This window comes from Orbicella franksi, chromosome 1 (assembly GCF_964199315.1).
Source record: "Orbicella franksi chromosome 1, jaOrbFran1.1, whole genome shotgun sequence".
NCBI lineage: Eukaryota > Metazoa > Cnidaria > Anthozoa > Scleractinia > Merulinidae > Orbicella > Orbicella franksi.
Window position 1 is genome coordinate 16,189,136 of NC_138145.1, and position 16,350 is coordinate 16,205,485.

Consider the following 16,350-nt stretch of genomic DNA (forward strand, 5'->3'; position numbering starts at 1 on the left):
TGCATGTTATAGTCGTAGTAATTTTTCTTGGACAATTCTGTCCAAGGGGGAAAGGTGCAATGAGGTTTACCCTATGTAACGCACCAACCCGTGAGACAAGGCCAGACTACAACACCAGAAATTACATGCCCTACTTGTTTCGATAAGTGTGTGGGTTCTTTAACATTCCCTGCTAACCATGTTACAGTGAAGATGCAGGAGACAAAGCCTATGGCTTATAGTCCCTATCTGAGAAGACTTGAACGTCTAACCATTTGCAGATGTAATTACAAAGGCAGCACTGGAACCCTTGACCTCCCACACAGCAGACTGATGCTCTATTAACTGAGCTAACCAGGTGGCTATGTGCAAGCTATGACATGAGCATCAAGTCATTTTTGTCATTCTTTTAGTGACCATATGTAGTTCAGTAGTCATAGATAATAGTTCTTGCAAGCAGAATTGACTGTTCCCTAAATTTTGTGGCAGATGTCAACATATTTTTACAGAGAGTGTTGATTTTAGTATCAAACTTTGTCTTAAAGGATATTGTGTGGGCTTATGTGCAAGTGATCCATAGTTACTTTGAATTGGGTCATAAACAATAAAATTGAGTGAGCATGACCAGTCAGATCATAAAAACGGAATTCTAAATGTGACATTTCTGATTATGAGAAATATCACATCTTTCACCAGATTTTCTTGGATGACAGCAGAGTACTATTCAAAGTGAAATGTTCCACAATAATGATCAGCTTGCTTCTAATTGTTTCTTAAACAAAGAACTGGAATATGCAAATGTTATATCAGTCTGCACATGTGCCAAGCCATTAAACAATACCTTTAAGGTGCCATTAAAACTCATCGTTATTTTATGGCTTCATTAGTAACATTGTCATTGTCATCAGAGTTGTCGAGAGAACTTTGCTAACTTATCTTGCAGTTTTTGTATTGTATCTTGAAATTTTGTGGATGCAAGGTCTCATCAGACTAACTTGTAAGGCCCTGCAAACTTTCACTAGCAGTAATCACCCACCCTCAGAATGTAATGAATTGATAATTACTTAATTAAGTTTTTAATAATAAGTTAATATAAGCCCAGCACATATTGTTTGGAGAAAAAGTTGTCATGAGGCTGGTGGCACACAACTACCAGCACTTAACTTGGATTAGTAGCAGGGACAGGAAACTACTGCTACCATCGAAAGACTCATTGCATGTTGGCTTGTGGCATTTTTGTCGAGGTTCCCCACAATATGAAGATAGTGACCATAAAGTTGACCATTGATAACACATATCATGTCTGATGTACTTTAGTTACCACTTGAAAACTACACTTGGAAAGTTTTATGTAGTGCTCATATTACTCTATGTATTGTTGTTCATTAGGTATGGAGTGACACTCTTTGCAGTTCGTCCAGTGGGGAAAAATAAACGCATTATGTTAAACCCTGGGCCCTCACATGTGATGAACTATGAGGATCGTTGCTTCTACATTGCAATCTCAAGTGAAGAAGACACTGCATTCAAAGCCTACAAGGAGCCAAAAGAGCCAGTTGGCTTGTTTAAGGGTAGCTTTCGTCAAAAAAATGACTCCTTTATCACTGCAAGCTCTGTAGCTCTTGAACTAAGACCTGAACCAGGTATAACACTTACTCTGTAATTCAGAAATTTTTTTTTTTAATAATTGAGTGTAGTAGTAACTGTAAAAGAAGTAAGCACAGTTGGAAGTCGGGGTTTTCTAAGTTATTAGGCAGTGAATTTTCCAAGTCATGTAGGGAGGGGTTTGGTAAGTTACCTGCAGTAGTGGACAAACGTCCTTGGGACACTGATGTAATGCCATGGATTAACTGGTTTTACAATGGAAGTTTGAAAAAGTACTGCTATCCTTTTAATATTGCATTGCTGTTCTCCACTCCCCCACGCAATACAATGTTGAAACTCAGGAGAAACTGCAGGCACACGTTGTGGGTGGGTGGGTGGAGGGGCTGGGCCAGGGTAGTTGCATTTGTGTGCAACTGTTTGTTTAGTGTGTGTGAAAAAGTGGCACAAGTGCAAATTTGTCCCAAGCCTTTTCTTGCCAAATGCTGCTTACCATTTACCAAGAAAACAAATTTTTAAATGGCTGACAAATTTAAAGAATTTACCTGTCGTCAGCCCTTCAGCTGATGTTTCTGTAGATGTTAGATTTGGTGCCACCTGAAAAGGGGTTTCAATCTTAAATGTTCACCCGTAAATATTCTCTCCATAGTATGACTGGCCCTAGTCAGTCTCCTTTTTCTCTTCGAGTCACCTACCACTTTTTGTATTGAATTTGGTAGTCCAAATGAGAACCACTCACTTTTAGTCTATGTACTTTTAATTCATGTTGTATGTTTACCTACCAATTTAGTTGGCCTCAGGTACTTAGATGAAGCTCCTGCAAATGGTGTTGGACACACAACCTCTCATGAAAAAGTCATGCCTTCCTCAACTCTCAAACCAGGGCGTGATCAGGGATCTCCTGAGAGGAAAGTTTCGAGAGGGACTAAGGAAGTTAATTTTGATATAGCGGATTCTAGACGATCGTCAAACTCCGTGTATGTACCCAATGAATCAGATTCTGAGGAAGGAGAAGCTTCTGAACAAGAGCTCGATTTTCTTGATGACACAAGTAGAATTCCTAAGTATGCATTATTTTATAGCTACAAAGATTATCATAGTATTTAACAAAGGTTAGCAGATAACTCGTCCTTGTTTTCTTAAAGAGGTAAACTTGCATTGGTGCAATGGGCACAATAAAGGACAAAGGTCAAAGGTTTCATGTCTCAGTTTCATGTGTTTTATGTCAAGAATAACAAACAATTTTCTGTTCCAAAGGGGACTTAAGTGCTGCACAATGCCCGTGAAAGGCAGACACTTGTCCCTTTCAATCCAGTAATGTGTGCTTCTAGAAAACATCCATACCAGCCCAAGGAGGGTAACTGGAAATTCCAAGGGGAAGCAGGATCTCAAATAACAAACTTTTAAAAGGAAAGTATGAACTAAAAGTACACTTTCCAGAGGAATTGGGCAAGTGGGATGGGGGAGGGGGGTCAAACTAGAAAAACCTCTGTGGGAGGGGTATGGATATTTTCTGAAATGACACAGTGTAAATGGTTACCAGCAAACTGTTAGGGCAGCCTTCAAAAATGCAACAGATTGGTAACTCATCCTCAGAGATGAGCAATACTTTAACAATCTGCAGAAACCAGAAGAGTTGAACAGTGCCGGTATAGCTGAGTCATCTGGCTCTTCCTATCCTAAGAATTGCACCACACCTTACCTTTCAGGGCTTACATCTTTTTCGTAGTCATTTGCAGCAGTCTGATAAATAAATTAACAAGAATTGTGTATTTTGTGATTGCGACAGTTACGTGGTAGGAGTCCCACCATGCTCATTGTATATTGGGCGCACACCTATAAGATGCCACCTCCTGAAGACTCCTAAAAAGTGTTGTTGTTTGGGACTTAGGAATGAGGTGAGTTATGTGGTTAACACTTAAGGTCATTCCACTGAAATAGAACCTGCACTTAGATTTTTGTGGAAGTTTGCTTATTGATTGTTTATATTATAGGAACTTAAATTTTGAAATAAAAATGAGGGGTCCCCATGTTCGTTTAGGAGCAACGGTACCTTGTTTCTACCCAATAAATCCTTATAATAACACCATGATTGTAGTCACGATTGCTTGCGAAATTCACGTTTCCAACGACTGAGTTTTGTTCTACACTGAGAATTGGTCCATATTTATTTTATGCAGAGAAATTCATTACTCAATTCAAAACAACAGAAAAAAATGATAGGTCACCATACTCATTTGCGAGAAAATGATGATTTACCTCTATGGCGAAGTCCAGCCGTAAAGAAAAAGCCGCCATTTTTTAATGCGTGTGCGCTAATCACGCGTGAAATTATGCGCAGTAGGGATGCGCAATGCAATACTGGGGAATGACCTTAAAAAGAACGATTTTGCATATGTATGAACTTTTTGTAAATAACTTGAAGTGTATGCTTCCCTGGTTGACATAATCTTGCTCAGCCCTTGATGATGTACATGCAATCCATCGTACAGTTTTGAGAGTTTGAGTAACTTGTGCCTACTCCCTGTTCTCTTTACTGTACTAGAGGGTGGTAAATTGCAATTCACATGAACTATTTTGCCTTCACTACACAACCGAACACACTCAAAGGTTGAGACATGGGCGCGTTGGTCAGCCAGGCCCAAGATATGTTGTAATTGTGACAATAAGCCTACAACAAAGTTGTTGATACATCAAGTAACATCTTACATGTGTCAAAGCTGGACACATAAACCCCAAAAAACTCTTGTTGGGAAAAATAGGGACAGTTTACCCCCAACCAAATGCAGTGGTGCCACCTTTGGGGTTTTAAGGTTGATATATAAACAACAGAATGAAAAACAAATCAGATAGTGCTAATTACACAATAAAAGTAAACCTTTTGTAAAAGTGCTAGTGGCAAGGCTGACTGCACAATGTCTTAAGTTTCTCAACCATCTCTTTTTACAAATGCATACTTTGCATACCTCGCATACTACCCTTGCACCCACTTCTCTAATCCGTGTTGACAAAATATTAATTTATGTCAATACTGATTATCACAAATTACATGTTCAACTTTCTTTGTCAGGCCTGTTTAGACAGAGATCTAAATGACAGTGCAAGATTACACCAGAGGCAGCATGGAGCTATCATTGTGGCATCTCCTGTAGCAGAAGCTGGATTGTACAACTTTATTCTTCCTTTGAGAGCTTACCAGCGCCCTAAGTGCACCCTTAAACCTATTGTGCTGCTTCTAAAAGAAGAGTAAGTAACAACTAATGACAGACAGAAAATGTGGTAATTTTTTTTATGCCTAGCACTATAAGCAGATATTACAGACCTTTAGAATGGCCTACGAGTGTGAGATAAACACAGTATGAGTACGATTTTCAAATTTTGAACCAGTGACGTTTCCAGATCTGCCGCTCTTCATGCTGGTTTTAGGTAGAGAGGGTAGCTCATGGGATGAGATGGGTATGTGATATGATAAACAAGAATTGAAAAGTCATTCTTGTACTTGATCTCGTACTCGTATTCAAATCTTAAGTCCCCTAATGTATGCAGAGGGCCACATATATCTAGATGTAACCCTTGGTGTACATTACAGGCCCATGGTACTTAAGGTACCAGGTAAACTGTACAAAACGCCAAATATACAGCATACTCACACAAACTGCATACAGGGTAATATTAGACTGAGGTATACAGTGGTGCCTGGCTCAGAATACACCTGGAAATTACCCTTTCAAAATGTGGCCTGATTTCCTCAATTAGACTTACATATTCCAGGTGTACCTGAATCTAAACCAATTGATACCCCTGGAGGAAAAACCTTTTTTCAGCCTTGGACTGTTGGATAGAACATTTCTAGTGTGCCCTTTTTCATGTTTTTCTGTTTCATGTTTTTTTGTGATGAATCAATGTACACATATCTTCAAAGAACTTCTCAATCTTGTATTTGGTTATTGCAGACCCAATGAAGATTTCTTGATGGCAGTTTGCCACTTTCCCATGGTGTATTATATGATAGGAACTATAAACAGGTAGGGAATGACTATTTGCTTCAAGGTTGTTTGTTTAGTTTCAGTAGAAGGTAACTGCTTCATCAAAAATCATTTCCTTCCCACATTCTTTCATAAATGATCTTTGACTACCTATTCAACTGTTTACCATTTTAACCACTTACTTTGATGTTTCATGAAAGTTAGTCTCTGATCAAAAGTGATAAATTTCTAAATGATCATTTCTTGCAGTCTAGATGATCTTCTCAAAGCTGGTTGTCTACATGCTGACAGCATAGTGGTGGTAGGCCATCGGTGTCATGGTCAGATGTATGATGAAGAACACATGGCAGATGCTAGCACCATAGTAGATGTACAGAGTATCTACAGGTAAAATGCTCAATTCAGCTAAGCCTAGCTTGTAAGGCACACAAAGCTGAAATTGTCCCTGTTTCTGTTTCTGTTGAAATGAGTTCCAACTCTTTCCAGTACAAAGCAGCTGCTGCTTTTCAGTAGTGGCTGATTCCCTCTGTGAGATGCGCCTGCAGGGACTCATGGTAGTTGTATTCATCATCTTGGACTGGATATTTGTTTTGATGAATACAACTGCCATAATTCCCTGCAGGAACATCTCATAGAGGGAACTGGCCATTGTACACATGTTTTTTATTAGCTCAGCTTCACTTCCTTCAATGCTCTCTAAAGCTTGTCTTGTAACCAAAGCTTAACTTCCCTCATCACTCTGAATATTAAGAATATTTCCTGAAGTCTTTCACAATTTGTTCAATCTGTGTTTGTCAGATGCTTTCCAAGAGCGACTCTGATTGTGGAGCTGACACATGCCTCCAACATGCGCTTTATGAAGTTTAATGCTGACATGGCTCTTCCTCCTGGACTGCAAAGTGAATCATTGGCCAGTTTTAAAACACGAAGCTTCAGAGAGAGTGTTAAGGTGTGGACAGTAAATCAGTTGTTAAGTGCACTCAGGGTAATTTTTATAAGTTTTCCCTAATCTGCTATAACAACTGGTAATTCAATTCTCTTTTCAATTTAGAGGAGAATCAAACAGCAGAACAAGGACCACCTCAACTACATGTTCCGCGAGCCTTTTGCTGCTGGTCACGTGTTCAGTATGAGCATGCTTGATACTCTGCTCTATCAGGTAATTGTTCAATTTGACCTAAATCACTACATACATAAACCTATTTTGATGTAGTATATCAAACATGAAAGACCTTGTTTGACCAGCCCACCAAACACCTAGAAGGGAGGTGAAAATACTTTGTGTAGGAGAGAATTTTTGACGAACTTTGAGTTGTCTGGAAATTTGGTCAAACTTGGTACATTCTCAATTGAAACTAAAATGAGTTTGAGAAAGTACTATTTAAATACTAGTAGTCAAAATGACCTTTCAAATCATTAATTTCAAAGGTGTCATTTGTATGGGAATATAATTTGAAGGAGCGTAACCAGCAGCTAATTGGGCAGTCAGGCTGATAGGAGTTGAGAACCTGGCAGAATCTCCATGCAGGTGCCCCCACTGTGGGTCCTGACTGTTTGAGCCATTGTTAAGTTGTGATGCTCAATGTTGTTGTTCTTGTAGGCATTTGTAAAGGAGTACATGATTTACCTGGTCAGACTGCTGTTAGGCTGTGAACAGTCTCCAGGATCAGGATATCTCTCTTCAGTAAGGAAACGACATATCTCCATGTTTTTACATAAAAAGAAGTTCAATAAGATTATAACAAGTGTTTTACTTTAAGATTACTCGTAAATATTATATATTTTTATAATAATATTGCATTAAACATTTTGCATATATTAGCGGAAGGTAACTGAGGATTACATTTGGATTGAAACTTATGGAAGGCTTTTCCAACGACTTTGCTCAACCACTGGTGCAATTCCTATTGGCATCTATCGATCACATGTTCCAGAGGTGAGGAGACATAATTTATGCTTCATTTTTGATTGACTTGTTGCAACTCTGTTGTTCTCTTCTTGCACACTGGAATTCCAGGTGAACAAACTTGCTTGGTTCCGAAAGTCAGTGTGTTGTGTACTGATACCGGTACTTGTTATTTCCATGAACTGGTTAAAATGAACATCCAGTGTGGTTTTCAATTTAAGTGCCTCCCATATCCGAATTGTCTGGCAGTTTCAAATCATGCGGTCATGTCAATACGAATTTGGGGCCAGATTTACAAAGCTCCCCTAAGTAAAGATACATCCTTGTAAGGACTGTTTCTTTACAATGAACTTTTTCAGAATAATGCTTGCTCTGTGAGAGGGTAAGATAAATCAAATCCTGTACTGATTGGCTGCCCAAGGAGGCAATATGTGGCTATCTTGCCACATGGGATTACCCTCTTTGTTCTACCAGAAAATGTTCTTTATGCCTATAATAAATCCTTTTATTGAGCAAGCTTGATGTGGTCAAGGTGACTGGATATTAACTGTGTTTTTTTGTGTTTATGGACCTCAACTATGTCTTGGTCCATGAACATGCAAAAACCAGAACTTGGTCAATAACCAGTCATCTTGACCGATCAAGCTTAGTCAATAATCCATTTGACTTAGCATAAAACTTAAACCTGGGAGGGCTTTGTGGATCCAGGCCCTTGAACCACGCTGCAGACTGTACATTACAAACTGGTTTTAATCAAATACCAAATCTTCATGCACCAAATGTAATGTTAGTCGTAATTTTGCGCCATATTTCTGTCATGTTGTGCATCTGCAGCAAAGCATGCAAATGCTCTTCTGTATTCAGTTTTATCTGCAAAAGTTCTCTATACCTGAATGAATCAACAATAAATTTTATTAGCTGTTTTCAAAACTCTTCTCACTCCTTTTTGTGTTCTCATAGGAGGACTTCACAGATGCTTTTCCTAAGAGAAGAAAGAAAGAGATTCGTGACATCTCGGACATCATAGAACACAGAATGAAAACTCTAGATATCATTGGCACTCGTGAGTTAGACTGAACTTTATGCAGGAATCCGATGTGTTGTATATTTAACAAATAGATTCCATGTTGCTGTATAATAGATCACAGATTATGTCAAAATGTGGTAAGAACAAAGAAGTGGCACAGGAGCTGTTAGTGACCTCTTAATATGTTCTTACCACAGTTTAAAGTTTTCTGTGATCTGTTGCTGAACAGATGCATGGCAACATGGAAGCTATTTGTTTTATATAAATTATAAAAAAAAAAATGATTGTTAATAACTTCATTTGTGCATCTGTCCTCCAATAAATGATAAGTAAGAACTAATCAAAATGTGAGAATAATTCAACTTATTATATAAAGCTAGCTGTATATACTTGACTGTATACTTTTCCATGATTTGAGTAATCCTATACAATTTTTTACATTTAATGCACAATGTCCCATTTTTTATAAAGTACTTGTTATTTCTAATTTACTTTCTTGAAAAGGGAGGCACGGTGGCCTCATCAGGTTAGTGCACTCGTCTCTGGATCAAGCAGTCTGGGTTTGAGCCCTGGCCAGGGACATTGTGTTGTGTTCTTGGGCAAGGCACTTAACTCTCACAGTGCTTCTCTCCACCCAGGTGTATAAATGGGTACCGGCAAACTTAATGCTGGGGGTAGCCCTGCGTGGACTAGTATCTCATCCAGGGGGGAGTTGAAATACTCCTAGTTGCTTCATGCTACAGAAACCTGAGATAGGTGCCAGCCTGATGGGCCACTGGCCATAGGCTTGTATGCAGACTTAACCTTACCCACTTTCTTTTGAAAAAATTAACTTGACATCTTTATAGTCAACAAATGATGGGAACAACAAGCGAGTCAATCATGACAATTGTGTTGTTGATCAAAAAGAGTAAATTAAAGAAAGCTTGTGGATATATATTGTCCAGACGCTTTTTGGACTACTGGTAGTTTGTCATGTGCCACAAGGAAAGATTGTGTAATGAGCCTAAAGAGCATCTGCATTGCAGACTACTGAAAACTTGCAATCGGACAAATTTTGTATTGGTATGTGAATGTCAATCTTAAGTTGACTAGCCTTGATTAATTGAATGTATTTTCATTGTAAAGGTTGTTATATTCTATTTTTGCAGCTGACATGACCCACAGATCAGGCAATTCCTATGTGATAGTTAACCCTAATCCAGAATTTGAGTTACAAGAAGGTGATATCATGTAAGCGACAGTTGTCTTCTCTTTGTTCCTCTTGGATATTGAAGTTGCACTATTGAGAACATGTAAAATATAGGATCACTGTGGTAGTGTCTCTTTAATTTTCCCTATTGTCATCGTCGTCATCATCATCATTATCTTCATGGGACCATGAGGCCTGTTGGTTGTTGGTTTCTGTAGTTGGAGATTGAGTGTGAGAGGCCGATGAATGGCCCTCTGCAGGCTCACCATAGGTATACTGTATTCTTCCTAGCTTGTCCAGGGTTCTGACTGCCAGGCAGAGCAACACACCTCCCATGAAGGATTATGTTAGGGGTTAGACTTTGTTAGACAAACCTTATTTTTGCCGATTATGTTTTTATAGCACATATAATAAGATCATCCTCCTATATAAAGGTTAAGGTGATTCCTCAGTATTGCTTTGCAGATCCCTACTGCACATGATTTTTGCGTCTTTACTGCATGCACATGAGCACATGCATGTACACAGCATAAGCGATTTCTCTCAAGCTAAGCTCGATGGTGAAATAAATGCTTGTTTTCTCTCAAACTAGCATGGTGACCTATATTTTTATTACATAAGTAATTTTGGTGTAAAAATTATCCTTTTTAAGTTAAAAATTAAGAAAAAATTGCTCGGAAGGGTAAAAAAGATATAGCTAAAAGAGTGCACAAAACCGTTACTTGAGAATGCAAGTTATGACCTCTAAAACAACGATTAGAGGATCGTTTTCAGTCAGTGTCATTTAGAATTGTGTGATTTTTCCATAAATTATATATTACATTTTTCCAAGTACCTGAGACTTTCTGCCTATCAAGGTTTTTTCAAGTATTGCTTTAATAACCTTTGCTTGCAGCTACTGCAAAATGTATTTTGAACTGATGAAATAACGTGTGTGATTAGGTATAAATGGGATAAGATTGGCCCATCATCTCTTAAGCAAGTATGGTGACCTATCCTTTTTATTTTTTATTTTGAAATGTCAGTGCTTGGTAGGGAACATTCAGGGAAAGTTTCAAGAAAATTGTTCAGTAACTTTTATATCTGAGGAATCACCTTAAGCTGACATTTCATTTCAGAGGCCTTGTAGACAGTGTTTTGTTGCTGTAATAGGTAGTGATGACATATTTTCAAATTTACTGCGTAATCTGATCTCGAGGCTGGGAGATTCAAGTTTAGCAACTTTGTTTTGACAACATTGATGATGTCTTTAATGTTTTGTTTAGTTACCTGATTTGTCCATGTAACACACACACATCAGATACAGAGGAAGAACCAACTGATCCAGACATGAGTGAAAACTTGCCCAGTACAAATCTGTGACAAGATTGGTAGTATTGAAGAGAAGAGCTGCTCTGCTGTGGGTTCCTTGAATAAGGATCGAATCATGACAAGTGCTGATATTCCCACCTGAAACAATCGCTGAGAGATGTGTGGTTGATAAACAGCTAGAGCAACCGCATCAAAAAACATTTCTGTGGTCTTGCCCTCTGTTTTTGTGTATTAATCAGGCTGGGGAGACCGTGTTTTTGAACGAAGATGCTTACAATCTCCAATGTTTGTAATACGCTTAGATGCATGCGATTGCCAAGCAAGTGTATTCCAGAAATGGATTCTGAACTATGGCAGTTTTAATTATAGTGTCAAGTTGACAGAGCAGAAAACAAAATTTTATAAAACAGATACTGAGATTATGAGAGATATTTAAATAGAGATTCAGACTACTAATTTTGTAGTTGTAATCACAAACCTGCAGTGAAATGAAACTACAAAAAAGTGAAGTTTTAGTGCTATAATAGTTGTAGTTTAAGACCAGATTTTGTGTGCTTCACAAACAAAAAGAATATTGTCCAAGAAATTATGTGAATTTTTTCACTTGGTAAATAAATGACATTATAGGTCATTCTCAGTCTTGCCACAACTGTTGTCTAATAATTTAAGATGTTGTTAAGAATGTCATCTTAAAAGCTTATTTTATTTAATTCTGCTTTATTATTTTAATTGTTATGCTGTAATGTGCTAAATTTAGCACATCTTGTGGGAAATGAGCAAAGTCATGCCACAATGTGACAACTTATTTGTAATTTGCAGAGAAATATGACTTAGATTTGTGGGATTTGTCAATTTTACTGCAATTATTTTTAAACTAATTTGCTTGCTGGCAAACATAGGTAATGCTGTCAAAGTTTTGTCCTACCATCAATAGTTAATATTTGTTGCATTGTGTATATATTAACTGTCTGCACATGTTATGTGGCTATTAATTTTATATCCAGGTTACTCTGGAGCAGCTATATCTGTACAAATTTATCTTTAGATGTGTTGAAAGAATTATCGTGTTGTAAATATGCAATGTTTGCAAAATGGGAGCTGTTTCCTCAGGTTGTGTCTGAAACTCAGTAAGAAAATGATTGTGTAGTCCTTTATAAGAGAGTAGCAAGGGTTTTGTAGGAAAAAGGTTAGGACTAATGTCAGAGATAGAGGTTTTTGTGATAGCATGCCAATTAATTTCATGTTATTATACCCACCTAGTGAATGACTAAAACCTTTAAAAAATTCTTGTTCTGCATTTGGAATGTTGGACTGTCCTATATAGGTTCAAGGCAGTATTCAGAACAATTTTGGGAGTCACGTTTGTCAGCACATGGTGGTCTGCAAGTAGCTTCTATTTGAGTTATAAGCCTATAATGGTAATTTAAGACAAAATCCAATAGGAAATCGAGCGATTTCAACTTTTGTGGACAAAAACCTTGTACCAGAATAATTTTAAGTATAATAGAGTCCTTTTTGCATTTTCTAAAAGCTAAATATATCAATAATTATTTGCCTGAAATAACACCTAAAACAATTTCCCATGGGAAGTCGACGAAATAAGTTTCAAAGTTCAGTGAAATTGTGCAAACACAGGTTTAGGTCCAGTACTGGTGTTATTTCACCAGTACTTTCGAGTGTTTTATATGAACTTCAAAATTCATTTTCAACATTTGGTGTGGCTAGAAATGATTTCTTTGGAGAAGATATTTAAAACAATCGCGTGGAAGGTTGCAATACAATGTAAATAATGTTGGTACTAAGTTTTTGTCCAGCTATTACTTGAGCTTCTGGTGGATTCCCTCTTAAATTGTGTCCAAAATATCCTTTTTGTTAATGTTGTTATATATCAAGAGTACACTTGACTCTCGGTTCTTGATTAGTCACTGGTCGGCAGAAAATGTTGTTAAGTTGTTGCTTTTGATAAACGTTTACAAATTTTTAGAATCTAAATTAATATATTAGATTTAACAGAGTTATGACTACCAGTAGTTCTGGTGACTATGTTTGTAATAAATACCATTTATTAAACTTTTGAAAATTGTTTTATATCAGATTCTTGTGCCAGTAATGGAATCCTTTCAGATGATGGAATAAAGCTTCTTCTTTCTATTATCCGTAAAGAATATGTTTGTTTCTACATGTTTGTTCAGACAATGCCACTGGTGTGGGAGGGGGTGGGAAAGAGACAGGGACACCCATGTAAAATAGAGAGGAATATCACTGCAGTTTAAGAGGATCTTCTAGAAGGCATCAGAGGCTTGGATTCATTTTTGCCCCATGGATAAGTCATAGTATTGGCAGCAATTTGGTTTGTGATGCAGCACATACTGTCATGTGTTAGCTATAGCTTGTCCAAGGTTTTTTGTCAGATGGGGAGCAGTGCAATGACGGTTCTCCTAAATAACTGAACACCTGCAACGGGCTGTGTCAGAGAAGGTTTTAAGAAATCCTCCTTATCACTGTTAAAATGTTTTGTGCTCCTTCTGGTGTCAGTTCTAACGAATTAATCCTATCACAAAGCAGTATCTGATATTTAATCTTAATTCTTCTTTAACATTGATCAGACTCTGTCCCAAGCATAAATGTCAAATTCAGCAGCAAATACTGATATCTGGGAGGACTGGGAGTGACCTGAAGGGTCAAGAGTGACATCAAGTAAAAGAGGGGTTCCTTACATTGGAAGGAAATAGAGCCACTTGGCTTCTTACTCACTTGGCTGAGAGAAGCACTTTTGAAGATATCGAATAGTGAAAATTCTTGTGTTGGGAAGTGATGGAGTTGACCATCATAACTTTTAGAGAGTGATACATAGGGCGAATGTGTGTTTAAGTTGTGTAGTATTTGCACTTGGTCGAAATACGATAGTAACCATGGTTTTTCCTTGCCACTTAATGTTGCTACTGACAAGGGAGATTTGGTGCTCATGGTTAGTGTTGGACTCTCCTGAAGAAGTGCTGTGGGCTTGACGTGTGAGGTGGAGGCCTGGGACTAGTCAGGCAATGACCTCAAAACAAGAATGTTAGTGAACATATTTTTCAAATGAAACAAATAGACACAAAAAACATTTAGTGAAATATACCATGAATTAGACTCTTGTGTAGTTCCAATTTTTGATTCAAAATTGTAAAAAAATACATATTAGTTACAGAGACCTTACATTCTTGTTTTGACAGCCGATTTGACATCATAGTTTGACTAGTCCCAGGTCCCAACCTCCCGTAGATTCTGACCCAATGAAATTTGAAATTTCATGTTTCCAAATGGCTAAAGAATGGTGAAGAAAAACAGCCATTTTTGGTTTCAATTTCCATACCATGATCTCAAGTAGATTCCATCAAGTAAATAACAAAATATCTGTCATGTACCTTTAAGGTACTGCAACATGATAACCCTTTTATTACACAACATTGAAAGTTTCTATGCGTTGGACAAACCTTTATATAGCAATAAAATAACTGTACTTGATTCTTACAAAAGTAACTACACTGTCTTTGCAGTTGGTTCATTTCATTTCAGAAGAAGCAACATGCATCAGAGATTTGATTCAGTCTCCTCGTCCTGGTTTTCAATTTCTTCTTGCAACTGTATTTCACCCAATTCCTCATTACCTTCCTTCTTGGCTTTCCTCACTTCTTTTGCCTTTAACACTACTTTCTTAAACAAGTCACAGTAGAATTCAACAGCAGATGGTGAGTCATCATTTCCAGGGATTGGATACATAATTAGGTTAGGATTACAGTCACTATCCACTACACCAATAGTTGGAATATTTGCCATTGCCGCTTCTGTCACTGGCTGTGTTTTTGTTCCAAGTGATGGCAAATGCAAAAATACAATCAGATCAACGAGTTTGGTTGTTCCCAGTAACATGTAAGAATTAGTCAAAGTTCCTGCCCGCCATTTCCTAGTGATGAAGTACTCTCCACAGTCTCTTGCAGTTCGCTGTGTCAATTCCTCAAACTGTGGATGTGTTGAAACAAATAAGATTATTCCTCCTCTGTAAGCAATGTGTGCAAGGACGTTCAAAGCCAGCTGAAAATAAATGAGAAGATAATAGATAAATGACTGCCCAATCCAAATAAGTTACTTACTCATATTTCTGTTTTAAATTCCATGCCTTGAAGATTAAAGCTTATCAGAGTGTCAGGGTGTGTTCCTGTGGGATGATCTACATCAGGATCAGTGATCTAAGATCACTCAGATCATGGAGCATCAAAGGAACCAATGAATCCACTCTAAGCGCAAAATGTTTTAATAACAACAACCCCAAACCATACTGCCACCCTTTCCCCCTACCCCACACCACACATTCTCAAACAAAATATTAACCCACCAAAAAAGGTTGATTATTCCAGATGATAAACAACTCATCAATTCAATTGTTAACAATATACATACCCTCAAATGCACTGCCGTCTGGTTGAGATCAATGATATGATGATGTTCTCTTATGCCATAGAGGTAAGGCTTCATTAGTGGATCCCAACAGCCTTCAAAATGGCCAAGCTGTACATTGGCATTGAATAGATCTCTCAATGTGAAGAGTTTGTGTACTTCAAAGAAATCTGGATGCTCCAGAATTTTCTCCACTCTAGGAACGTCAAAAGCATCTGCATGAAAAGGAAGATGTGTTAGGTTCAACCTGCCTACCGTATATACGTACGACTACAAAAAATTACATTTTATTTTTCAAGTAGAAATTGACTACAGAGATGCAAAATTAAATGCTTGAATTGAGCCATCAATCAAACAATTAGTCATTTAGTCGGTCACTCAGTCAGTAAAATAATCAGTCTGTCAATCAGTCAATCAATCAATCAATCGATCGATCGATCGATCAATCAATCAATCAATCGATCGATCGATCAGCCAGGCAGGCAGTCACCTTAATTAGTTTACAATATTAATGCTTCTTAAAATGAATATTTTACCAAATAATATATCCTTTCGGCATGTAGAAACTATCTTACCACCATCACTTGGTTTAACTACATCACTTTCTTCAACAGGAGGACGGTTTTCTGACGGAAACTGATTATTATCCGACAACTGACTGCAAAGGGCAGAACTATGAATAGAACAAGCCTGTCTCAATCTTGTCACTGGCGCCAAAAGAGTTGAGATGATTGGGTTTACTGGAGGAAAAATAGAAGAACGTTTTTTAAGCACTTTAGGAACTCCATCTGTTTGGAAAACGAATGCGCCATACCTCTAACCGATGAGAAATTCCAAACTGCTCTCATCCCATGTGGCGCCGCCATATTGAAACCCAGAAACCTACTTCATGTAACGAAATTGAAGTATG

General features: G+C 37.7%; 2 protein-coding genes across 4 annotated transcripts in view; one reads left to right on the forward strand and one right to left on the reverse strand.

Annotated features, from left to right (window-relative positions):
• LOC145492946 (potassium channel subfamily T member 1-like) overlaps window positions 1–13,362 on the forward strand; it is a 34,422-nt gene extending 21,060 nt beyond the window's left edge. For all 3 annotated transcript variants that reach the window (XM_081472337.1, XM_081472327.1, XM_081472331.1), the window contains exons 18-30: window positions 1,369–1,622; window positions 2,372–2,645; window positions 3,371–3,479; window positions 4,652–4,827; window positions 5,535–5,606; window positions 5,817–5,954; window positions 6,366–6,516; window positions 6,619–6,726; window positions 7,168–7,251; window positions 7,390–7,503; window positions 8,434–8,536; window positions 9,652–9,733; window positions 10,958–13,362. In XM_081472337.1, coding sequence (XP_081328463.1) covers window positions 1,369–1,622; window positions 2,372–2,645; window positions 3,371–3,479; window positions 4,652–4,827; window positions 5,535–5,606; window positions 5,817–5,954; window positions 6,366–6,516; window positions 6,619–6,726; window positions 7,168–7,251; window positions 7,390–7,503; window positions 8,434–8,536; window positions 9,652–9,733; window positions 10,958–11,054 — 1,762 coding nt within the window. In that variant the 3' untranslated portion in view covers window positions 11,055–13,362. The remainder of the gene's footprint in view (window positions 1–1,368; window positions 1,623–2,371; window positions 2,646–3,370; window positions 3,480–4,651; window positions 4,828–5,534; window positions 5,607–5,816; window positions 5,955–6,365; window positions 6,517–6,618; window positions 6,727–7,167; window positions 7,252–7,389; window positions 7,504–8,433; window positions 8,537–9,651; window positions 9,734–10,957) is intronic.
• An 859-nt stretch (window positions 13,363–14,221) lies between these two features.
• On the reverse strand, window positions 14,222–16,332 carry LOC145493128 (small ribosomal subunit protein uS2m-like). The gene is made up of 4 exons (XM_081472529.1): window positions 16,255–16,332; window positions 16,016–16,180; window positions 15,444–15,655; window positions 14,222–15,077 (listed from the first exon to the last, which is right to left on the reverse strand). Exons 1-4 carry the CDS (start codon window positions 16,304–16,306, stop codon window positions 14,577–14,579), a joined length of 930 nt encoding a protein of 309 aa, XP_081328655.1. The 5' UTR covers window positions 16,307–16,332; the 3' UTR covers window positions 14,222–14,576.
• Window positions 16,333–16,350: the final 18 nt, after the last annotated feature.